The sequence below is a fragment of the Bombina bombina genome, chromosome 3 (assembly GCF_027579735.1).
Source record: "Bombina bombina isolate aBomBom1 chromosome 3, aBomBom1.pri, whole genome shotgun sequence".
Lineage (NCBI taxonomy): Eukaryota > Metazoa > Chordata > Amphibia > Anura > Bombinatoridae > Bombina > Bombina bombina.
Genome location: NC_069501.1, coordinates 31,582,948 through 31,609,263, shown reverse-complemented (window position 1 = coordinate 31,609,263; position 26,316 = coordinate 31,582,948). Strand labels below are relative to the sequence as shown.

The 26,316-nt window shown below is 42.7% G+C and overlaps 1 protein-coding gene across 1 annotated transcript in view; it reads left to right on the top strand.

The window, feature by feature from the left end:
• Positions 1–26,316, top strand: part of SPAG17 (sperm associated antigen 17) — a 783,114-nt gene that overhangs the window by 398,455 nt on the left and 358,343 nt on the right. The window contains exons 16-17 of the mRNA XM_053705129.1: positions 8,334–8,444; positions 8,669–8,823. Of these exons, the coding sequence (XP_053561104.1) occupies positions 8,334–8,444; positions 8,669–8,823 (266 nt within the window). The remainder of the gene's footprint in view (positions 1–8,333; positions 8,445–8,668; positions 8,824–26,316) is intronic.

The following is a 26,316-nucleotide window of genomic DNA, read 5'->3' as shown; positions in this document are numbered from 1 at the left end:
TACAACAAAATAAGGATTTTCAGTAACTTGCAATGGCAGCACTATGGAGAGTGTGATACCGCTCATTTTTTTGCGTTATTTACGCACCGGGTTTAGAGCATAACTTGTACTCTTGGTGTATATTAGCCAACCTTTCACATATGGTTGCATATATTAAATCCAAGACTTCTAACATGAGCGTGCACGTGTACTGAGCACTGTATGTATAATGTTGTTAAGAAGACTGCTGCCATATAGTGCTCGAGTCTTGTGCACGCTCCTGAACCTACCTGAGTATGCTGTCATGAAAGGGACTACATTTTAACGACAACCAATATTTTAAATTTGATATAAGATGCAAACTGAACAGTTTTTATTTCAATTGTATCCTCTGTCTGAATCATGAATGCATAAATAACCTTCCATTACCAATTAAAAGCATTGCAGTGATCTAATTATATAAGTAAATCTGATAGTTATTGTACACAGGATCATAACCTGTTAGATGCCAGAGAGGGCTGTAATGTGTACTAAGGTGTTAGTGTGACCATGCCCAGGGCCGTCACAATATGCAGTGAAACCCAGAGAGCAAGATGCAAGTGTCTGTACTCTTTGTCTGACCTACCTACAGCTTATTTATATCTGTGCACGTCCTCATCAGAAGAGATATACGTGCTGCATTGCTGGGTACATGCTCTGTATATTACCATCTTAACCAGGGACTCTTTTGTTTATCTGATTTCAGCAACATTCTGCTTTAAATTCATATTTTATGCTCTTGACAATGAGAAGGTAAAAAAAAGAATAAAACAAGGAGTGAGTTTTTTTTAAGTTGTTTTACTACAGTATATCATGGTACATGAAGAGGCTAAAGGCGCTGCCCGTGTCACAGCATTTGTGTGCCATTCAGAAGCCAACGGCTCACCACAAGACAGGACAGTGTGACTGCCTCCTGGTGACCACCTGTCTACCATACAGCCCCGTCCTGCGCTATAAATAACCCTGTCTGGAAGCCGACACAAGCAGCCTGCTAATAATTACTTGCAGCACAGAGAAAAGCATAACCTAACAATACAAATATTTAGATTATGGGGACCATAAAAGAAATCAAAGGCTAAAGGCAGTTTGGCAGCTTTTTGGTGCAGTTAAAACGACTTGCAGCTGGTTGCAATAAAATCTTGGAAAGCAAGAGAGAGAGAGCGGAGGGCGCACAGAATGCCCTTCTTTTACTCATCTTGTGATCGATGGATGAAGGGCTAAAAAAAACCGCTGGAAGAGAAAAGCATTAGGCTGCATTTTATGTGAATGTGTTTTTAAATGTTTCAGTATAATGGGGAAATAAGTGCCCATATTAAGCACAGCAAGAAACAGTTTACTTGCATAAAAGACTGACAAAGTGACCACTTCTAACATTTTATTCTTCTGTTTCCAAAACAAAGATAGAAATGACAGCTAAGGAAGATGAATGATTTCACTAACACAATGTTCTTCCCAGGGCGATTTGCAAACACTGAGTCCAAAGCACTGAAATGTCCCCAGAACCAATAGAGCTGACATCATGTTGGCATTAGGTGTCTCACAAGCATGGGGAGTAGCGGCCTCATTGGATCAAGTTCAAAGCATATTATTCTCACCATTATCGTTTCTTTGTGAAGCACCAACTTTATCCCAATAGCTAGGTGCGTAGTTACAAAGCATATTATTCTCACCATTATTGTTTCTTTGTGAAGCACCAACTTTATCCCAATAGCTAGGTGCGTAGTTACAAAGCATATTATTCTCACCATTATCGTTTCTTTCTGAAGCACCAACTTTATCCCAATAGCTAGGTGCGTAGTTACAAAGCATATTATTCTCACTATTATCGTTTCTTTGTGAAGCACCAACTTTATCCCAATAGCTAGGTGCGTAGTTACAAAGCATATTATTCTCACCATTATCGTTTCTTTGTGAAGCACCAACTTTATCCCAATAGCTAGGTGCGTAGTTACAAAGCATATTATTCTCACCATTATCGTTTCTTTGTGAAGCACCAACTTTATCCCAATAGCTAGGTGCGTAGTTACAAAGCATATTATTCTCACCATTATCGTTTCTTTGTGAAGCACCAACTTTATCCCAATAGCTAGGTGCGTAGTTACAAAGCATATTATTCTCACCATTATCGTTTCTTTGTGAAGCATCAACTTTATCCCACTAGCTAGGTGCGTAGTTACAAAGCATATTATTCTCACCATTATCGTTTCTTTGTGAAGCACCAACTTTATCCCAATAGCTAGGTGCGTAGTTACAAAGCATATTATTCTCACCATTATCGTTTCTTTGTGAAGCACCAACTTTATCCCAATAGCTAGGTGCGTAGTTACAAAGCATATTATTCTCACCATTATCGTTTCTTTGTGAAGCACCAACTTTATCCCAATAGCTAGGTGCGTAGTTACAAAGCAAACACAAGACAATTGCACTAATTAGAAAGCGGCCCTGGCCGTGTGCATCTGATGTACCCCACCGTCATATGAGGGGTTAGTTATGCTTAGTAAAACAACTTTACAATATAATCATTATTTTACCTCATTAACAAAGCGCACTGCGGACTTCTCAAGGCTAACCCTGCTACATATAGTCACATTATTGGATTCAGCAGATAACAACTGCAAAACAATGCATTTTATACTGACTTAAGGGCCAAATTCATACAATGTTTCATTGTTTAAAGTATTACATTATTGCAATATACCTTCATTATGTTTTTATTTTTTTAGTGGGAAATACATCAGAAAATTGTGCTTCTTACACTTTCTGTGAGAGGCATGGGTTAATACTGTTATCTACATTTCTGTGAACTAGTGTCCTCCTCTCCCTCATCTTGTCTACCTAATCATTTGCTCTCTTATGGTGGATTATCAGATCAACAAATCATGATAGGATAAGCATTCTTAGCAATAGCAGTGGTCATACTAGGGGAAGATGTATCATTCAGCGTATGCTGCTGTTTCCGTGCGGAAACCAAAGTTAAGAAGCAGCGGTCGTAAGACTCGTCCGCCACTTCCACCAATCAGGATGATTGACCCCCCCTGCTAGTGGCTGATTGTCCGCGAATGTGCAGGGGGCGGTATTGCACAAGCAGTTCACTAGAAATGCTTGTGCACTGATAAATGCCGACAGCTTATGCTGTTGGCATTTATCGATGTTGACCGGACATGATCCGCTGTATCCGACATTTGATAAAGCTACCCCCGATTGTGAATATTATTGTGTTTATAACAATATTAATCAGCTTAGCTGAATCACCATAAGTCAAGGCAGGGATACCCCAATATTTTACTTAAACTGCACAGAAATTCATGCTCCACTCTCCCATAAATGTTACTTTGTGATTGGTTAACAAAGTTCCTTTTGTTCTGGGGGACAGGGAAATCGTTGAAAAGAATTACATAAAACAATATACTCATTTGACAAATTAAGCTGCGTTTTTCATTGCAACATTCTTCTTAGATCTGAAGGTTCTGCATATCAGGATGCAGCTTACCATTTGTGTTTAATGACCTATGAGAAAACAGACGTATAGGTTATTATAGCGAGTGTGTACCCATGAACTGCTGTGTGTTTAGGGAGCAACTGAAACTCTGTAAGCGGGAGGCCAGTCCTATGGAATGAAACAATAAATGTAGGTGAGAATGTGAGGAAATAATAACAGAGAGAAGCAGGTCTTGTTAATTCACGAGCGCTTACTGTATGTGCACGCCGCACATACAGATAGATAAATGCTCCAGTCCCATTTTGCTCTTTGTTAATAAAGTTATTGAACTTTATTGAATGGATAGGATGTTCATGCTGCTCCCCAATACTGAAGCAGGAATGTGAAATTTATTCTGACCCATTGGGTGTTATCTGCTTGGAATAATTAGTCAGACTCGTCCGCCACCTCCACCAATCGGGATGATTGACACCCCCTGTGTGGTTTATGCCAGGAAAGGTTCATACCTGAGAGCATTGTTTCCATGACAGCTGCACACGAATACTAAAGGCCGTGATTGGATCAAGACAGGGACTAATACTGAATTCTGTCTGTCATTTCCTGTCTCTGTGGTTTGGGCAGAGTCCTTACAATGGTGCCTTAAAGGGACATGATACCTAAATGTTGTAGCGCATACAAGTGATGCATTATAGCTATAAAAAGCTGACTAGAAAATATCACCTGAATATCTCTATGTAAAATTGGAAGATATTTTTACCTCAAAATGTTCTCATTAGCCGCACCCCATAGTAAAAGGACTTTAAGCAGCCAATTAGGATACTAGACTTGCACGGGAGTTTGCATCTGGTGTGTGCAGGCACAGTCATGTTATTTCCCTCCCCTGCTTAAGGAAGTTTTCTATGAAATCTCATAAGATCACAGAAAACAAAGTGTGACATCAGCACTGAGGAAGCTAATTGGCTGATTGTTTTTATTCCACATGCAGCTGACAGTAGCTGAAGGATAACTGTTCACGTCACTGACAATTGTGAGCTGAACACATTTTGAGGTAAAATATTTTCCTTTTTTACATACAGATGTTCATGTGATAGCGTTTTACAGTTATGCTACATCACTTTCAGGTGGTTTAGCAGATGAGTATTATGTCCTTTTAACTAGTTACTATCTCATGTTTCCAGCAAGTGTGAGGGATGCTGGGAGATTGATGTAGGATAATTTCTTGTCGGTTAATAGATACAGTGACCACCTGGCATGTCTCCTGCGCTCTGACATCACAAATGTGATTTAAACCTCTATGGGGCCGTTTTATCAATGTCTGGTGGACATGATCCCCTTTAGCGGATCATGTCTGCCAGACATCGGCATTTAACATTGCAGAAGCAGTTCTGGTAAACTGTTTGTGCAATGCCGCCCCCTGCGGGGGTGTCAATCAACCCGATCGTACACGATCGGGTGGATTGCTGTCCGCAGCCTCAGAGGAGGCGTACGGGTTTAGGAGCAGCGGTCTTAAGACCGCTGCTTCTTAACTCCTGTTTACGGCGAGCCTGAATGCTCGTGCGGAAACAGTGGTATTTGGCCCCATTTGGGACATGATAAATCGGCCCCTTAGTCTCATTCTAGTTCATCTGAATTTCCTTGTAAAATATATGTAAGCTCAGGACATTTTCTAAGTCACTTAAAGGGACATAATACTCATATGCTAAATCACTTGAAACTGATGCAGTATAACTGTAAAAAGCTGACAGGAAAATATCACCTGAGCATCTCTATGTAAAAAAGGAAGATATTTTACCTCACAATCTCCTCAGCTCAGCAGAGTAAGTTCTGTGTAAAAAGTTATACTCAGCTGCTCCCAGCTGCAGGTTAAAAAAAAAAAAATTGAAGAAATGAACAGCAGTGAATCAGCATCAGCAGTGCTGAGGTCATGAACTCTTTTACTGTGATCTCATGAGATTTGACTTAACTCTCATGAGATTTCATTGTAAACTTCCTTACACTGAATAGGGAAAAAAACATGAGAGAGCTCATCCCTTTGGCTGTCCCAGGACAGACATACTAATATGCTGCTTATAAATCCTTTACAATGGGAGGTGGCTACTGAGGAACTTGAGGTAAAATATCTTTCTTTTTTACATAGAGATGTTCAGGTGATATTTTCTAGTCAGCTTTTTACAGCTATGCTGCATCACTTTCAAGTGTTTAAACATTTGGGTATCATGGCCCTTTAAATCTGTTGAATTTGAAAAACTTCTCACATTAGGTAAAGGATATAGCAGGGAAATCTGGTTAAGTGTGTAGAACTAGAAGATATAGTCCAGAGCTCAGCATTTTTGTGGATTGCAGTGGTTTGTGAGCTTTGTCCAGCCGGACCTCCTACTTTATTTGACATAGTGAAGCTGGGAATAATTTAATGCCGGTAATCAGAAAAAGAAAAGGAGAACAGCACTCCTGATTATGGGGCACAAAGTAAGATTTGCCAAATCTTAGTTATCCAAAAAGACATATGTAGAAAAGTACTCCAGCCACCAGCAAGCTTTCTTGTTAAAAGACCTTTATTCTCATCGGTTGGGTCGAAAAATCACAGGAACAGCCACCAAGAAATGCCTCAGCTGAGTTCCTGAAGTACCAGTTTATGCCCACCCTTTTGGACACCCAAACAATAATTACCACTGGAAACAGGAAAGGCAGGGTTTCAAAAGGTCAAGGCTGTTATGCTGCTGAAGGAGTATTTTTGTTTTGAATGTGAATACTGCTGTGTAATTGTCCCAATGCAATGTATAGGGAGTGTTAACATTTTGGGGGTTCTATGGGGGTGCAAAACCAGCTTATACTCAAGTTCTTCTAAGGGGTGGTAGAAAATAACCTCTCCAGGCAGCTGCTCCCTGACTACCTAGCCACACCCCTAAATATCAGTGACGCCCATAGACTGGTTAACTCCACCCACTGAACATTTATTTTCCAGTTCCCACTCACAATGACTCCGTGTACAGTTCACCTACAACTTCAATCACATGCTTTTATGTTGCTGGAACTGTTGCAAGAGGTCATGCCAGGCAATTTGCATTGGAATGGAGTAGACAGCCAATAAACAATCCCGATGTGCACTGCTTTCTGGTGATAAGACAATATGTTGCTTTTGTATCTTTTTTTACTAGATAGACTGTACCTGACATATGTACAGTATTTATATAGATGAATTAATTAAAGAATGAAATAGTATGTAACGAGTAGAGCAAGCAGATCTCTAGTCCCTGTAGATTTACTGATAGCAGGAGCTTTTGTTTACACCACAAGAGCAGGGCTTATACAGGATATGTTTGTCATGAAAGTCAAAGTTACATTTTGTGGTTCAGATAGATCATACAATGTTTTATAATATTACAAGTATAGGCTCAGGTACAGCATTGCTCTACTGGGAGCTAATTGGTGGTTGCACACATATGGGTACAGCTAGTAGCCATTTGCAGGGGTTAAACACTTTCCTTTGCACTTGTATGTCCTTTCACAACACAGGTGCAGGATTATTTCAGACCTATTTATTTATGTGACAGAAAACTCATGGGCTATTTAGGTACCTACACTAATTAAGAACTCTCAGTTGCGTTTAAAGGCACATTCTAATATAAAATATTATGTCATTTATTGGAGCTTTTTATTTTAGCATTAGTGACCTGCACAAAGGGGCCCAGAGCCGCAAGCACTGGGCACAGCCACAAATAACGTCTTGCAGCTCCTGAGTAGGGCTTTGCAGGGGTTAAGCTATGGTCAGGCTTTGTAATATTGGCAAGTCCCTTTACATCTAGCTGGCTAATACTGATACCTATGTGTGTGCACGTTTGCACTATGTTCCTGTGCTTAATATACACGTGCCTGTATAGAATATTTAGTAAGGAAATGGCATAGCTGGATTACACATTTACAAACAAACAACTGCTGTAATGTTTTGAGTAATTTAGGCTCAGGAGTCTGACAATGCACCACACATGCTTTTGCTTTGGGTTTATTGATGTTTGTATTGTACTTCTATTCTAGAGAGATGTAACAATATATCTGTAAGTAAAACAAATTATGATAAGGAGCAAATGAAAATGCTGCAGAATGTTTTCTGTATCCAGGACCAGCACTTAGTCAAGCTCTGCCATACTAGAGTATCCAGATGACAGGCTGAGAGAGATATAGACACTACAACATGGAATAATAGTGAGCTGTTTGCACTTCGGTTTTTGGGACTTAAATCCTGCTTCAGTGATTGGTAGCCAATCAGGGACCCAGTTCTGTATTGCCTGCCGAGGTACTAAACGTATACATTGTGCACTGAGGAGGAAGTGCGCTAAAGCACAAGTGGACAAGCGCATGCAGTGACACAGACGTTCATTCTGATTGGCCATGCTCTATCATACTATTGTCCCATTTTAATAGCACATGCTGATATGTAACAACGAGGTCTGGCTTGTATGCAAAAACACCCAACCCTAGTCTTATCATGATATTATCTAAAGTCACTGGACTTATTTATAATTTGCCTTCTGTCCATCTACCGTACCTAGCTTTGTCTTACTCCTTAGTCATAAAAACATATAAACAGAGAATTATACAGAATATAAGAACCAAAAGCCCATCAAGTCTACCCATTACATGTTACTGTTTTCTTAGAATACCTTATGCATGTCCCAGGCATTTTTTTATTCTTTTACAGTCCCTGTGTTTACCACCTATTGGAAGTTTATTCCATGAATCTATCTGTAATTACTCATATTTCTCACATGTGTTGGTATTTCAGAAGATTACAGAGCTAAACTAACATTACATGGCCAGATCTCTAAACATGTATGTTCTGCAAGGGTTATCTTTTATTAATGTTCCTTTTAAATCTCAGGATAGTATGGAGCGTCCCTTGGTCGATCTTGAAGACATTCAGAAGACACAGAAGAGGTCCCTGTCTGAATGGTGCTATTGTGAGAATTATGAGCCAAATCTTTTACTTCAGGTATTGAGAAAGACAGAATATTAGTTCTGTGAGTTCCGTAATGAGTATGGGATAATGTTAGTCTCCATCCTTCTCCACTGGTTTCTATGTCTGCAGTTATAACCCTGTTCTGCTTACTTTTGTCACGTATGACTGGGCCCTATTATGTAGTAATTAACAGTAAGGTCCCAAAACTACTTAACGCTATAGCTTCTGCTTGATGTAACTGCACTTAATTCTTGCAGGTTCTTCATGAAGCATCTCAATGGTATCGGTGCCTGGATTCTTATTATCACAATCAGGATAACTCTCTACTTCTTGTCCTGCACAATCCAATGAATAATGTCCGCCAGAGCCAGGAGTCATGGGATATGGCACTTCACTCGGATGTCAGCTTCAGGTTCGCTTAGTGAAATCACCTTTTGCAGATCTGTGTGTTTGTATGTACAGCATATATATGTGTGCATGTGCATGTATGTCCCTGTGTGTGTATGTTTGTCTATTTATTTATGTATATACAGGGAGTGCAGAATTATTAGGCAAATGAGTATTTTGACCACATCATCCTCTTTATGCATGTTGTCTTACTCCAAGCTGTATAGGCTCGAAAGCCTACTACCAATTAAGCATATTAGGTGATGTGCATCTCTGTAATGAGAAGGGGTGTGGTCTAATGACATCAACACCCTATATCAGGTGTGCATAATTATTAGGCAACTTCCTTTCCTTTGGCAAAATGGGTCAAAAGAAGGACTTGACAGGCTCAGAAAAGTCAAAAATAGTGAGATATCTTGCAGAGGGATGCAGCACTCTTAAAATTGCAAAGCTTCTGAAGCGTGATCATCGAACAATAAGCGTTTCATTCAAAATAGTCAACAGGGTCGCAAGAAGCGTGTGGAAAAACCAAGGCGCAAAATAACTGCCCATGAACTGAGAAAAGTCAAGCGTGCAGCTGCCAAGATGCCACTTGCCACCAGTTTGGCCATATTTCAGAGCTGCAACATCACTGGAGTGCCCAAAAGCACAAGGTGTGCAATACTCAGAGACATGGCCAAGGTAAGAAAGGCTGAAAGACGACCACCACTGAACAAGACACACAAGCTGAAACGTCAAGACTGGGCCAAGAAATATCTCAAGACTGATTTTTCTAAGGTTTTATGGACTGATGAAATGAGAGTGAGTCTTGATGGGCCAGATGGATGGGCCCGTGGCTGGATTGGTAAAGGGCAGAGAGCTCCAGTCCGACTCAGACGCCAGCAAGGTGGAGGTGGAGTACTGGTTTGGGCTGGTATCATCAAAGATGAGCTTGTGAGGCCTTTTCGGGTTCAGGATGGAGTCAAGCTCAACTCCCAGTCCTACTGCCAGTTTCTGGAAGATACCTTCTTCAAGCAGTGGTACAGGAAGAAGTCTGCATCCTTCAAGAAAAACATGATTTTCATGCAGGACAATGCTCCATCACACGCGTCCAAGTACTCCACAGCGTGGTTGGCAAGAAAGGGTATAAAAGAAGAAAATCTATTGACATGGCCTCCTTGTTCACCTGATCTGAACTCCATTGAGAACCTGTGGTCCATCATCAAATGTGAGATTTACAAGGAGGGAAAACAGTACACCTCTCTGAACAGTGTCTGGGAGTCTGTGGTTGCTGCTGCACGCAATGTTGATGGTGAACAGATCAAAACACTGACAGAATCCATGGATGGCAGGCTTTTGAGTGTCCTTGCAAAGAAAGGTGGCTATATTGGTCACTGATTTGTTTTTGTTTTGTTTTTGAATGTCAGAAATGTATATTTGTGAATGTTGAGATGTTATATTGGTTTCACTGGTAAAAATAAATAATTGAAATGGGTATATATTTGTTTTTTGTTAAGTTGTCTAATAATTATGCACAGTAATAGTCACCTGCACACACAGATATCCCCCTAAAATAGCTATAACTAAAAACAAACTAAAAACTACTTCCAAAACTATTCAGCTTTGATATTAATGAGTTTTTTGGGTTCATTGAGAACATGGTTGTTGTTCAATAATAAAATTAATCCTCAAAAATACAACTTGCCTAATAATTCTGCACTCCCTGTATACACACCCTACTTATTATGGAGTTTGAGTATTTTAGCCATATCCATTGCTAACAGGTGCGTAAAATCAAGCTCATAGTCATGAAATATCCATAGACAAACATTGACAGTACAATGGGTTGTTCTGAAGAGCTCGGCGACTTTCAATGTGGCACTGTCATAGGATTCCACCTTTACCACCAAGTTAGTTTGTGAAATTTCTGCCCTACTAGATCTGCGTCTAGGAGCAATAACATCCCAGCCACGGATCGGTGGCCATGCTATAAGGTGATAGAAAGATTATCTGATTTTCCGTCTGGAACCAGTGATACAGTGAATGGGTTGCAGGTTTCAGTCAGTGCAGCAAAGGGTTGATGCTTATACAAGCCAGAGGTCAGAGCCAGAAGAGCTGTCTAAAACCAGGCGTCAAAGCAAAGGATAAGGCAGGCACAGAGCTCAGGCACAGTTCCAAGTTCCTAAGCCAATGAATCCATTCTCTGGTAACGACTCTTAGTAGAAGGGTCAGACAGGAAGTGTAATCCAGAAACGTTGTCAGGGTCAACATCATGGAAATAGGACAGGAACAAGAACACTTTAGTTTCCTTACAAATAACCAAGCACAGAATGGGAGTCTGAGATGGCCTTTTAACATGTCCTAGTCAGGCTTGGCACTGAGAACAAGTTCAGAATCACTTGAAAATAGTATAAAAAACACAAAATTTAGCACACAACTTACTAAAGCAAATTCCAGACTAGGCAGGGGAACATTAGTGCAGCCCCCATGTCCTGCTGCAGAGAAACTTTCTCTCCTAGTGTGTCTGCCAGGTCTCAGGGAAGTGTGGCTCTTAGCGGGCTGCAGCATCTGACCTCCAGGTGAAACTGTGCAACTCCTCACGCGCTGCTTCATCCTGAAACCTAGTAAATACAGCATAGTTTTGTCCGTGCTAAAAGACCCTGATGCACGCAAAGAGTAAAAAACACCTATCATATGTTGCATCACTCACTGCAGAGTTCCAAACTGCCTCTAGAAGCAACACAAGCACAAGAACTGTGCATTGAGGGCTTAATGAACATGTAGCTGTGCACAAGCCTCACATGTTCAGTGCTAAGCTTTGGTTCAAGTGGTGTAAAGCACACCACCATTGGACTCTGGAGTGAATAATCACGCTTCACTATCTGATGGAAGAAGCCTGGTCTGGTGGATGCCAGGAAATTGCTACTTATCAGGATGCATAATGCCTACTGTAAATTTTGGTGGAGGGTGGGAAATGGTCTGGGTTTTTCAGGCTTTGGGCTAGGCCCCTTAGTTCCAATTAAGGTTCATCTTAATGCTACAGAATACAAAGACATTTAGACAAGTGACAACAGTCTGGGGAAGGTCCTTTCCTGTTCCAGCATTACTGTGCCCCTGTGCACAAAGTGAGATCCGTCAAAACATGGTTTGATAAGTTTGGTGTTGAGTAACTCAAGTGGCCTGTACAAACCATTGACCATCTCGTTAGTGACTGACCTCACAAATGCTAGTTCTGCTAAATGGGCACAAATTCTCAGGAAAGAAATCCAAAATCTTGTGGCAACTCTATATTTATGCCCATGATTTTGAAATGGTATGTTCAACAAGCTTATATAGCTGTGATGGTCAGGTGTCTGCAAACTATGGACCATATAGTGCATATGTGTAAGTGCTTGTGTGTCTGTCCTTGTGTGCATGTGTTTTTTTTTTTTACACTAAACTACCTTTATATTCTCCTAATCCCACTATAGGATATTATTAGAAGTATATTTAATAAACAGGTGTACACTACTGTTCTCTCTCTCTCTCTCTCTCTCTCTCTCTCTCTCTCTCTCTCTCAGTATTGAACCTATTCTGGGTAATATCATTCAACAGTAAATTGCTTTCTCGATGCACTGCCAGGATTAGATAGAAACATTACTGAGTTATGTTTGTTTTGCATAAAAAAATTGGTTTCAAATGTTAGAATTCTTGAAGAATAGGGTTTCTTGCTTTCTTCCATCAGCCTTAAAGGGACCGCTGGATACAACTACAGTTGCAGGTTTGCTACTCACCATGCTGTATCTGCAGTGAGTTATTCTCTTTAACCCATTATAGGTGTTGGCTGGTGAAGCTCTGCTTCTGAATACTGTGTGCCTCTATGCAGATGCAAAGCTTCACTAATCATTGCTTGTAAACAGTTAAAATAGAAGAATGGCTTTAAAGAGAGTTGCATGCACAGGAGGAAAAACAATAGCACCGTGAATAGTGACCCTGCTATAGTGTCCAGCAGTTTAAAGCTGTTACCAGTAGATGAAACTAATCACAAAGTACACAATGAGGTCCATTTATCAAGCTCCGAAAGGAGCGGGAGGGCCTGTCTTTCTGGCGAGTCTTCAGACTCGCCAGAAACAGCAGTTATGAAGCAGCGGTCTAAAGACCGCTGCTCCATAACCCTGTCCGATTACTCTAATGAGGCAGACAGGAATCGCCACAATTCAACCCGATCGGGTTGATTGACACCTCCCTGCTGGTGGCCCATTTGCTGCGAGTCTGCAGGGGGCGGCGTTGCACCAGCAGCTCTTGTGAGTTGCTGGTGCAATGCTGAATACGGAGAGCGTTTTGCTCTCCGCATTCATTATGTCTGTCGGACCTGATCCGCACTGTCGGATCAGGTCCGACAGACATTTGATAATTCGGCCTCTATGTGATTAATGAATTCTGTGTATATTAATTTTACCCCCTCTAGATATAAGATCAAGTATGACAGATCCTAGTGTGTAATATCAGAGTTCATGTGAGAATGAACTAGGTCTCAGAAAATGTTTCCATCTAAAGGGGAGGAGAGTCCACGGCTTCATTCATTACTATTGGGAATTAAGAACCTGGCCACCAGGAGGACCCCAGTCAAAGGCTTAAATACCTCCCCCACTTCCCTTATACCCCAGTCATTCTTTGCCTTTTGTCACAGGAGTATGGCAGAGGAGTGCCAGAGTTTCGGAGTAGTCTCTTATGGAGGGTAGTACTCTTCGCAGTGGGACTGGGGTTTTAAGTAGTCCTGTCAGCCTCTCAGTGAGAGCCTGGTGAAAGTTAGAGTCCAGAGATGCAGGGAGAGTCTTTCTGCGAAACCATCCCGACTCATATTAACAGCTCCATAAGCAATCTGCGTTGACGAGTTTCGTTGCCTGCTTTCTTCACTCAAGTCCATGTCAGGAGTGAGGCTACTAACCTGTCACACTTAAAGGGCCGTGTTCCTGTTCCATGGCGTAGATTCTGGTAAGATCGTTTCATTTTTTATTAATAAAGATAACATAGACTTTGCAGAATCAAGGATTAATATTCCTGGAAGGGAAATTATTAAACAGTGGGGGTTTATACATGATGTTGTTTATTGTGTCATTGCTATGTGTGAGATGAGGCTCTGGCAATGTGTAGAACTTTCAGGTTACTTGCGGAATCTTGCGTGGCCATTTCTCTTGTTAAGTGTATCCAGTCCACGGATCATCCATTACTTGTGGGATATTCTCCTTCCCAACAGGAAGTTGCAAGAGGATCACCCACAGCAGAGCTGCTATATAGCTCCTCCCCTCACTACCATACCCAGTCATTCTCTTGCAACTCTCAACTAAGATGGAGGTTGTAAGAGGACTGTGGTGTTTTATACTTAGTTTATTTCTTCAATCAAAAGTTTGTTATTTTTAAATGGTACCGGAGTGTACTGTTTATCTCAGGCAGTATTTAGAAGAAGAATCTGCCTGCGTTTTCTATGATCTTAGCAGAAGTAACTAAGATCCTTTGCTGTTCTCACATATTCTGAGGAGTGAGGTAACTTCAGAGGGGGAATAGCGTGCAGGTTTTCCTGTAATAAGGTATGTGCAGTTAAAATATTTTTCTAGGGATGGAATTTGCTAGAAAATGCTGCTGATACCGAAGTAATGTAAGTAAAGCTTTAAATCCAGTGATAGCGACTGGTATCAGGCTTATTAATAGAGATACATACTCTTATAAAAGTGTATTTTAAAACGTTTGCTGGCATGTTTAATCGTTTTTTACATATGTTTGGTGATAAAACTTATTGGGGCCTAGTTTTTTCCACATGGCTGGCTTGAATTTTGCATAGAAACAGTTCCCTGAGTCTTCCCACTGTTGTAATATGAGTGGGAGGGGCCTATTTTAGCGTTTTTTTGCACAGCAAAAATTACAGACACAGACATCCAGCTTCTTCCTGCATGATCCAGGACTTCTCTGAAGGGCTCAAAAGGCTTCAAAAGTCGTATTGAGGGAGGTAAAAAGCCACAGTAGAGCTGTGGCAGTTGTTGTGACTGTTTAAAAAACGTTTTTGTCATTTGTTATTCCGTTTTTGGTATTAAGGGGTTAATCATCCATTTGCAAGTGGGTGCAATGCTCTGCTAACTTATTACATACACTGTAAAAATTTCGTTAGTGTAACTGCATTTTTCACAGTTTTTTCAAAATTTGGGAAAATTTGTGTTTCTTAAAGGCGCAGTAACGTTTTTTTATATTGCTTGTAAACTTGTTTTAAAGTGTTTTCCAAGCTTGCTAGTCTCATTGCTAGTCTGTTTAAACATGTCTGACACAGAGGAACCTACTTGTTCATTATGTTTGAAAGCCATGGTGGAGCCCCATAGGAGAATGTGTACTAAATGTATTGATTTCACCTTAAACAGTAAAGATCAGTCTTTATCTATAAAAGAATTATCACCAGAGGGTTCTGTCGAGGGGGAAGTTATGCCGACTAACTCTCCCCACGTGTCAGACCCTTCGCCTCCCGCTCAGGGGACGCACGCTAATATGGCGCCAATTACATCAGGGACGCCCATAGCGATTAACTTGCAGGACATGGCTGCAATCATGAATAATACCCTGTCAGAGGTATTATCTAGATTGCCTGAATTAAGAGTCAAGCGCGATACTCTGGGGTTAGGAGAGATACAGAGCGCGCAAATGCTGTTAGAGCCATGTCTGATACTGCGTCACAGTATGCAGAACATGAGGACGGAGAGCTTCAGTCTGTGGGTGACATCTCTGACTCGGGGAAACCTGATTCAGAGATTTCTAATTTTAAATTTAAGCTTGAGAACCTCCGTGTATTTCTTGGGGAGGTATTAGCTGCTCTGAATGACTGTAACACAGTTGCAATTCCAGAGAAATTGTGTAGGCTGGATAGATACTATGCGGTGCCGGTGTGTACTGACGTTTTTCCTATACTTAAAAGGCTTACAGAAATTATTAGCAAGGAGTGGGATAGACCCGGTGTGCCCTTTTCCCCACCTCCTATATTTAGAAAAATGTTTCCAATAGACGCCACTACACGGGACTTATGGCAGACGGTCCCTAAGGTGGAGGGAGCAGTTTCTACTTTAGCAAAGCGTACCACTATCCCGGTTGAGGACAGTTGTGCTTTTTCAGATCCAATGGATAAAAAATTGGAGGGTTACCTTAAGAAAATGTTTATTCAACAAGGTTTTATTTTACAGCCCCTTGCATGCATTGCGCCTGTCACTGCTGCGGCGGCATTCTGGTTTGAGGCCCTGGAAGAGGCCATCCAGACAGCTCCATTGAATGAAATTATTGACAAGCTTAGAACGCTTAAGCTAGCTAACTCATTTGTTTCTGATGCCATTGTTCATTTGACTAAACTAACGGCTAAGAATTCCGGATTCGCCATCCAGGCGTGTAGGGCGCTATGGCTTAAATCCTGGTCAGCTGACGTGACTTCAAAGTCTAAATTACTCAACATTCCTTTCAAGGGGCAGACCTTATTCGGGCCTGGCTTGAAGGAAATTATTGCTGACATTACTGGAGGCAAGGGTCATACCCTTCCTCAGGACAGGGCCAAATCAAAGGCCAAACAGACTAATTTTCGTGCCTTTCTAAATTTCAAGGCAGGAGCAGCATCAACTTCCTCCGCTTCAAAACAAGAGGGAACTGTTGCTCATTCCAGACAGGCCTGGAAACCTAACCAGTCCTGGAACAAGGGCAAGCAGGCCAGAAAGCCTGCTGCTGCCCCCAAGACAGCATGAAGGAACGGCCCCCTATCCGGAAACGGATCTAGTGGGGGGCAGACTTTCTCTCTTCGCCCAGGCGTGGGCAAGAGATGTTCAGGATCCCTGGGCGTTGGAGATCATATCTCAGGGATATCTTCTGGACTTCAAAGCTTCTCCTCCACAAGGGAGATTTCATCTTTCAAGGTTATCAGCAAACCAGATAAAGAAAGAGGCATTCCTAAGCTGTGTGCAAGACCTCCTAGTAATGGGAGTGATCCATCCAGTTCCGCGGACGGAACAAGGACAGGGATTTTATTCAATTCTGTTTGTGGTTCCCAAGAAAGAGGGAACCTTCAGACCAATCTTGGATCTAAAGATCTTAAACAAATTCCTCAGAGTTCCATCATTCAAAATGGAAACTATTCGGACCATCCTACCCATGATCCAAGAGGGTCAGTACATGACCACAGTGGACTTAAAGGATACCTACCTTCACATACCGATTCACAAAGATCATCATCGGTTCCTAAAGTTTGCCTTTCTAGACAGGCATTACCAATTTGTAGCTCTTCCCTTCAGGTTGGCCACTGCCCCGAGAATTTTTACAAAGGTTCTGGGCTCACTTCTGGCGGTTCTAAGACCGCGAGGCATAGCGGTGGCTCCGTATCTAGACGACATCCTGATACAGGCGTCAAGCTTTCAAATTGCCAAGTCTCATACAGAGATAGTTCTGGCATTTCTGAGGTCGCATGGGTGGAAAGTGAACGTGGCAAAGAGTTCTCTATCACCACTCACAAGAGTCTCCTTCCTAGGTACTCTTATAGATTCTGTAGAGATGAAAATTTACCTGACGGAGTCCAGGTTATCAAAACTTATAAATGCTTGCCGTGTCCTTCATTCCATTCCACGCCCGTCAGTGGCTCAGTGCATGGAAGTAATCGGCTTAATGGTAGTGCATGCTAAGTCAGTGGAATGGGGATTACTCAGATTTTTCCCCACTACTAAATCTGGATCAAGAGACCAGATATTCTCTTCTCTGGTGGCTTTCTCGGGTCCATCTGTCCAAGGGTATGACCTTTCGCAGGCCAGATTGGACGATTGTAACAACAGATGCCAGCCTTCTAGGTTGGGGTGCAGTCTGGAACTCCCTGAAGGCTCAGGGATCGTAGACTCAGGAGGAGAAACTCCTCCCAATAAATATTCTGGAGTTAAGAGCAATATTCAAGGCTCTTCTAGCTTGGCCTCAGTTAGCAACACTGAGGTTCATCAGATTTCAGTCGGACAACATCACGACTGTGGCTTACATCAACCATCAAGGGGGAACCAGGAGTTCCCTAGCGATGTTAGAAGTCTCAAAGATAATTCGCTGGGCAGAGTCTCACTCTTGCCACCTGTCAGCGATCCACATCCCAGGCGTAGAGAACTGGGAGGCGGATTTTCTAAGTCGTCAGACTTTTCATCCGGGGGAGTGGGAACTCCATCCGGAGGTGTTTGCTCAACTGGTCCATCGTTGGGGCAAACCAGAACTGGATCTCATGGCGTCTCGCCGGAACGCCAAGCTTCCTTGTTATGGATCCAGGTCCAGGGACCCGGGGGCAACGCTGATAGATGCTCTAGCAGCTCCTTGGTTCTTCAACCTGGCCTATGTGTTTCCACCGTTTCCTCTGCTCCCTCGACTGATTGCCAGAATCAAACAGAAGAGAGCATCAGTGATTCTGATAGCGCCTGCGTGGCCACGCAGGACCTGGTATGCAGACCTAGTGGACATGTCATCTCTTCCACCATGGACTCTGCCTCTGAGGCAGGACCTTCTAATACAAGGTCCTTTCAATCATCCAAATCTAATTTCTCTGAGACTGACTGCATGGAGATTGAACGCTTGATTCTATCAAGGCGTGGCTTCTCCGAGTCAGTCATTGATACCTTAATACAGGCTCGGAAGCCTGTCACCAGGATAATCTACCATAAGATATGGCGTAAATATCTTTATTGGTGTGAATCCAAGAGTTACTCATGGAGTAAGGTTAGGATTCCTAGGATATTGTCCTTTCTCCAAGAGGGTTTGGACAAAGGCTTATCAGCTAGTTCTTTAAAAGGACAGATCTCTGCTCTGTCTATTCTTTTGCACAAGCGTCTGGCAGAAGTTCCAGACGTCCAGGCATTTTGTCAGGCTTTGGTTAGGATTAAGCCTGTGTTTAAAACTGTTGCTCCCCCGTGGAGCTTAAACTTGGTTCTTAAAGTTCTTCAGGGAGTTCCGTTTGAACCCCTTCATTCCATTGATATTAAAGTTTTATCTTGGAAAGTTCTGTTTTTGATGGCTATTTCCTCGGCTCGAAGAGTCTCTGAGTTATCTGCCTTACATTGTGATTCTCCTTATCTGATTTTTCATTCAGATAAGATAGTTCTGCGTACCAAACCTGGGTTTTTACCTAAGGTAGTTTCTAACAGGAATATAAATCAAGAGATTGTTGTTCCATCATTGTGTCCTAATCCTTCTTCAAAGAAGGAACGTCTTTTGCATAATCTGGACGTAGTCCATGCCTTGAAGTTTTACTTACAGGCTACTAAAGATTTTCGTCAAACATCTGCCCTGTTTGTCGTTTACTCTGGACAGAGGAGAGGTCAAAAAGCTTCGGCAACCTCTCTCTCCTTTTGGCTTCGGAGCATAATACGCTTAGCCTATGAGACTGCTGGACAGCAGCCCCCTGAAAGGATTACAGCTCATTCTACTAGAGCTGTGACCTTTAAAAATGAGGCCTCTGTTGAACAGATTTGCAAGGCTGCGACTTGGTCTTCGCTTCACACCTTTTCAAAATTTTACAAATTTGACACTTTTGCTTCTTCTGAGGCTGTTTTTGGGAGAAAGGTTCTACAGGCAGTGGTTCCTTCCGTTTAAGTTCCTGCCTTGTCCCTCCCATCATCCGTGTACTTTAGCTTTGGTATTGGTATCCCACAAGTAATGGATGATCCGTGGACTGGATACACTTAACAAGAGGAAACATAATTTATGCTTACCTGATAAATTTATTTCTCTTGTAGTGTATCCAGTCCACGGCCTGCCCTGTCCTTTTAAGGCAGGTCTAAATTTTAATTAAACTACAGTCACCACTGCACCCTATGGTTTCTCCTTTCTCGTCTTGTTTCGGTCGAATGACTGGATATTGCAGTGAGGGGAGGAGCTATATAGCAGCTCTGCTGTGGGTGATCCTCTTGCAACTTCCTGTTGGGAAGGACAATATCCCACAAGTAATGGATGATCCGTGGACTGGATACACTACAAGAGAAATAAATGTATCAGGTAAGCATAAATTATGTTTTTTTGGCGCGTTTTTCCCTAGTGCAGGGGCGGTCCTGCAAGTCATTCCATGCGACTGGGTGTGGCTATCTATCCTTCCTGTTTTTCTGTGGCACAGGAGACGTAGCGGTTTCTGTCGTCCGGGTCCTAGGAGTTGGTGAGTGCCCCGGCCATTGGTGGTATAAAGGTGCCTTTTTAATCTTTAACGTTAGTTTATCCAAGGCTCTCCTTCCTTAATAAAGTCTCATTCCTGTGTTTATTGTGAGTAGGGTCTGGTAGATCAGCCTGCTCAACTATGTTCCACATGCATTGATAAAGTTACAGCATCTAAATGTAAACGGATGTCTGGTACTACTGAGCCGTCCACCTCTGAGGGTTCTTTGTCCCGGGAGGTGCGTTCCCTACATTGATCTCCGATTGCACACGCAGCGCCCCGGGGTCCTATTGTTACTCCTTCCGGAGTAAGCGTAGGGTTTATCATAGTGGCCTGGCCCAGGGTTTGTCCTCGCCAATGGGATATCCAGAGGCTCTATACGAGGACGAGGCCCACTCTGACTCTTCGGAGGAGGCTCCTTCTGGGTCGGAGTCCGTGTCATCTAAACCACCGGCGGCGAAGGAGCCTGGTTATAGGTTTAGGATGGAGAATTTGCGCTTTCTTCTACGGCAGGTGCTTGCTACTCTGCAGTTTCCAGAACCTAAGATACCGGAGGAACCTGTGATTCCTAAGGTTGGCAAGGTATACAAGGAGAGGGTAGTACCTCAGTCTTTCCCGGTTCCCATTAAGATGGCTAATATTATTAAGAATTAATAGGAGCAATTAGGTTCTTCCTTTTCCCCTTCTTCTTCCTTTAAAAAACTGTTCCCCATTCCGGACTCTCAGCTTGAGCTGTTGAGGACCATCCCTGAGGTGGATGGGGCTGTCTCTACGCTCGCAAAGCGGACGACTATAACCCTTGAGGATAGTTCGTCGTTTTAAGAGCCCATGGATAAAAAGCTGGAAAAAATGTTGAGAAATTTGTTTCAGCACACAGGGTTTCTGTTTCAGCCAGCAGTGGTGGTCGCTGGAGCTGCAACATATTGGTGTGAATCCCTGAGTGAAATGGTCAAGAGGGAGACATCCATCAACAAAATACAGGAGAAGATTAAGGCGCTGAAGATCGCCAATTCTTTCATCTGCGATGCCAATATGCAAATTATATGCCTGAATGCTAAGGTGTCAGGTTTTTCTGTTTTAGCATGCAGGGCTCTGTGGCTGGTCTGCGGACATGACCTCTAAGGCAAGGCTTTTGTCCTTGCCTTTTCAAGGAAAGATCCTGTTCAGTCCAGGAGCAAGGGAGCTTTCCTACCGCAGGATAAAAAGGCTAACCCTAAAGGATCTACTTTTCGCCCCTTTCGTGCGGATAAGGCCAGCGCCAGCAGCCCGCCGCAAAGGCGGACCAGTCCAAGAGATCTTGGAGGCCGGCTCAATCTTGGAACAAGTCTAAGCAGAGCAAGAAGCCCACCGAGACAAAATTGGCATGAAGGGGTCGGCCCCGACCAGTCTCTGGATCATGTAGGGGGCAGATTATCTCTATTCTCAGAGGTATGGTTGCAGGACGTTCAGGACCCTTGGGTTCTAGAAGTGGTCTCCTAGGGTTACAGGATAGGGTTCAGATACCGCCGCCTTCCTCCTGTCAAACCTGTCTTCAAGACCAGAGAAGAGAGAGGCCTTTCTAGAGTGTGTAAGAGATCTCGCCTCTCTCGGGTTATTGTACCAGTACTGCTAGTAGAGAGGGGTCTAGGGTACTATTCCAACCTTTTTGTGGTTCCAAAGAAGGAGGGCACATTCCGCACAATTCTCTACCTAAAGTGTTTAAACAAGTTTCTGAGTGTTCCATTGTTCAAAATGGAAACGATCAGATCTATTCTGCCCCTAGTTTAATTGGGGTAGTTCATGACGACTATAGATTTGAAGGACTGGAAATATATATAACCTGAGGAAACAGCGAGGTATCGCTGAGAAACGCGTAGCGTGTTTATACTGATAACTTTTGTATTCCACAAATTGTTATTGTTTTTATTATACATTTTTTATAAAGTTCATTTTTATTCTTACATACTTGGAGTCTCCCGTTCTATTTTTTTGTCCTACGTGGCACTGGATCTTCACTACCTGTATGTGCACTGGGCCACTGCAATATACCCAGTATGCTTGAATTGCACGATTGTGTGCTTTCCACATTGTGAGTATACAGCTGTGGGGAACGGTGTTTGGGGACACTATATAATATTGCTCTGCACTAGGAGTCGCCCTCTTCTTCTTTCTATATTTCCAGTCTGCAGAATCCGATTTGATTCCAGGAGGAGCTGCCCTGCAATTTGGTGCACAGTCGACTGGGACACTGTTAAGTTCCCAGCACATTTACCTAGGCATTATCTTTGCCGTCATACCCTGTGAGTATCGTTTCATTATATGTGAATTGTGATCATCTTGTTTCTATTGGCTACACTAGGAGGCGCCCTTTCTCTTGCTTTATATCTTTATAGATTTGAAGGATGCTTACCTTCATGTGCCAATCCACAGGGACTAATTCAGGTTCCTAAGATTTCAATTTCAGGACCAACATTTCAAGTTTGTGGCCCTTCCTTTTGGTCTGGCGATGGCCCCGAGAGTCTTCATGAAGGTTCTGGGGGCGCTGCTTGCAGTGGCCAGATCCAGGGGCATTGCGGTTATGCCTTACCTGGACGACATCCTAGTTCAGGCGCCATCGTTCAGCCTCACAGAGGATAATTTGAGGGCTCTTCTTCTGCTACAGTCTCACGGTTGGAAGATCAACTCAGGAAAGAGTTCCCTGGTTCCCAGCAACAGGGTGGAGTTCCTAGGCACGATAATAGACTCTATGTCCATGAAGATATTTCTCACAGATCAGCGGCACAGGAAGCTTGCGTCCTCCTCAAGCCCATCGGTGGCTCAATGTATGGAGATGTTAGGTCTCATGGTGTCAAACATAGATGTCATCCCATTCGCCAGGTTCCACCTAAGACCTCTTCAATTGTGCATGTTGAGACAGTGGAATGGCGATCATTTTGATCTATCACAGCTGAAATCCCTGGATGCTCGGACTCCCTCTCTTGGTGGCTTCGTTCGGAGCAACTGTCTATGGGGACATCCTTCTGGAGACCGTCCTGGGAGATTGTGACCACGGACGCCAGTCTGTCAGGTTAGGGAGCTGTTTGGGGTGCCAGGATGGCACAAGGAAAATGGTCCAGGGAGGAGTCTCTCCTTCCGATCAACATCATAGAACTACGAGCAATCTACAATGCTCTGAAGGCTTGGCCTTCTCTGGGGTTGGTCAGTTTTATCAGATTCCAGACCGAGAACATTACCTCAGTGGCTTACATCAACCATCAAGGGGGTACGAGGAGCTCCCTCGCAATGAGGGAGTTGTCTCGGATCCTGGAGTGGGCGGAGTCACACGACTGCTCGCTCTCATCGATTCGCATTCCGGGTATGGACAACTGGGAAGCGGACTCTCTCATCAGACAGTCCTTCCATCCAGAGGAATGGTCTCTCTCCCTGAGGTGTTTGCGGAGATTTGTCTCAGATGGGGAACGCCGGAGATAGATCTCATGACGTCCAGACTCAATTGCAAGCTGCCTCGATACTGGTCAAGGTCCAGGGATCCGCAGGCAGAGCTGATAGATGCCTTAGTGGTTCCTTGGGGATTCAGCCTAGCTTACATTTTTCCACCGTTACCACTTCTACCTCTTGTAGTGGTAGGCATCAAACAGGAGCAGGCCTCGGCCATTCTGATTGCTCCTTCGTGGCCGTGGAGGGCGTGGTTTGTGGATCTGTTGGAGATGTCATCCTCTCCGCTGTGGAGTTTATCCTGTCGCAGGGATCTGCTGTCACAGGTCCCCTTTTAACATTGAAATCTCGTTTCTCTGAGGCTGACTGCGTGGAGATTGAACGCCTAGTCTTAGCCAAGAGAGGCTTTTCAGAAAGTGTGATTGATACTCTAATTCAGGCAAGGAAGCCTTGTTGCATCTACCATAAGGTGTGGAGGACTTACTTGTCCTGGTGTGAGAAGCATGGATATCCTTGGCATAAGGTGAAGGTATCCAGGATTCTGTCCTTTCTCCAAGATGGTTTGGAGAAGGGTCTTGCCGCTAGTTACTTAAAGGGACAGATTTCGGCATTATCAGCTTTGTTGTATAGGAGACTCACTGAGCTCCCTGACATTCAAGCTTTTGTTCAGGCTCTGTCTAGAATCAGGCCTGTCTTTAGACAGTCAGCTCCGCCTTGTAGCTTAAACTTAGTACTTAAGGTTTTGCAGATTTTTTGGACTCTCAGAGGGTAGCCCCTTACCCATACAAAGCAATCCTACAGCAGTATTTTTGCTCTGATTGCAAATTACTTTACCATGTGTTCATTTACATGATTCAGCCCTGCTCCAGAATACACCTTGGAAATAAGCTATGGGGATAATTGGTTACTGCTAAGTTGTACTTTTTTGGAAAAGGTGTTCTGCCCTTTCACTTTCTCAGGAGGCAGGGTGCTGTAGTATGCCTGATACTGCTGAAAATATATAACAGTTCTGCAGTCTTTTACTAGGCTTAGATGTTATGTTGTCTGTACGACTAAATTTGTTATAGACAGAGTAAGTTGGTGTAATATGAGATTGCATATGCAGGATGATCCTGAGTTCTTACCCTCCTGGAATTAACTTGACAGAAAATACTACCCTATCTGATTAGGGGACCTGGCAATATTCTGTATAGTTATTTGTCTGCTAACTCTCTGATGAAGCATAAGTGGGACTCCCAGAAACTTTCTTCCCATTGTTTCATAGAAAATATAAATACAGAGCTTCCTATACTTCAGATTCAATATGCTCCTTATTTAGAGGCTATATTTCCTCCTTGAGATGTTCTCCCTATAGGTTTAGGAAGTAAGAGGTATTTTTGTCAGCTTACCTAACAGATCATATACTGTAGTTCTTCTTTTATAGATCTAAACGATAAGTGGATAGGCTCTTTTTCATTCTGTGGGTGTGTTTATATGCAGGTGTATTTAATTTGCCCTTTTAATGTTTGTTTCAGTGTAATAGCTGACTGTGAAAACAGCTTATGTTGAGACTACTAATTCATTCATTATTGGGTTATGTGCTAAAGCTGCAGCTTTTTCTAGTCATGTTTGCAGGTTTTATGGTTACTGACTGCTGACTATGGCTCTAAATGTATTTATTATTTTACCGGTAATCTTATTTGTCCTTCTGATGGCGACGTGCTTTTATCTTTGTCAGGACATTTAGAGCACATTTAATGCCAGTCCTACTAGCAGAAATGTTTCTTGTATTCCCCTTTTTGTGGGGCTGGGGAATCCTATTGTAATTCTAAAAAAGCTAAGCTAAGCAAGCCTATGAACTCCAACTTTCTTAGATAAACATATTGTTTCCCTTGGCATATGGTTTTGATCTACATGACCTGGTGATAGGGAAGGAAAGTAGTTTTGGGCTATGTGACTTGTCACACATCTAAATTCCTTCAGTTGCTTCAGGCCCTTTTGAACTGGATTCATTTACTGGGAATTGTTCTGGACCCAGGTTTTGCAAAGTATGCTTTCCAGAACCAAACGTTTTCAAAACCGGCTAAGCAGTAAGAAAACCCAAGTATAGGAAGATTTCCTGTGTAAGAAATTGTATGGTGGTGCTGGGTTTGATGACATCCACTTGAATGGGTTTAATGACAACCACTTGAATGGGTTTTATGACAACTACTTGAATAGGTTTGATAACATCCACTTGAATGGGTTTGATGACATCCACTTCAATGGGTTTGATGACAACCACTTGAATGGGTTTGATGACAACCACTTGAATGGGTTTGATGACTTCCACTATAATTGGTTTGATGACAACCACTTGAATGGGTTTGATGACAACCACCTGTGTGCACATTTTTACACCAGACAGCTACAACTGATGTTTCAGTGTAACTGCAATTACTAAAACTTGTTTTAGAGAACTTAACTCTTTCATCAGGTGAAGGTCTCTCTCAATTGGTGGTTGACAAGGTACAGATATGCCAAGCTAACAAGTTTTCTACTGCCAAATTGAATTGCCATGTTACCAGATGCCAGTCATTTTGGTTGGGGCAGTTTAAGATCAAATCAATGCTCAAATGAGGTGGTCTCCTTGAGAATATTTTCCCCATAAATGTTCGAGAGCTGAGAGCAGAATTTATGACTCAATACTCTTCTGTGTCAGGAATATGTTTATATTCAGTCAGACACACATCAGCTGTCATGGAGTTGTTCATAGCAGGCTTGCACTCTGATAAGTTGTTTGTATCAACAGATGGGCATAAACTCATCTCAAAGTGATTTATACAATTCATCTTATGGCCATTTGATCTCCAAGACACACTTCTCAAGTAAGCACAGTTATGCACTTTGCTGCATCCATACAATCAGGTGTCATCCAAAGCTCACACACAGTGATCTGATACATTCCACTAATGTGCACATGTGCTTTCTTAGATATCAAAGGTTGTCTGT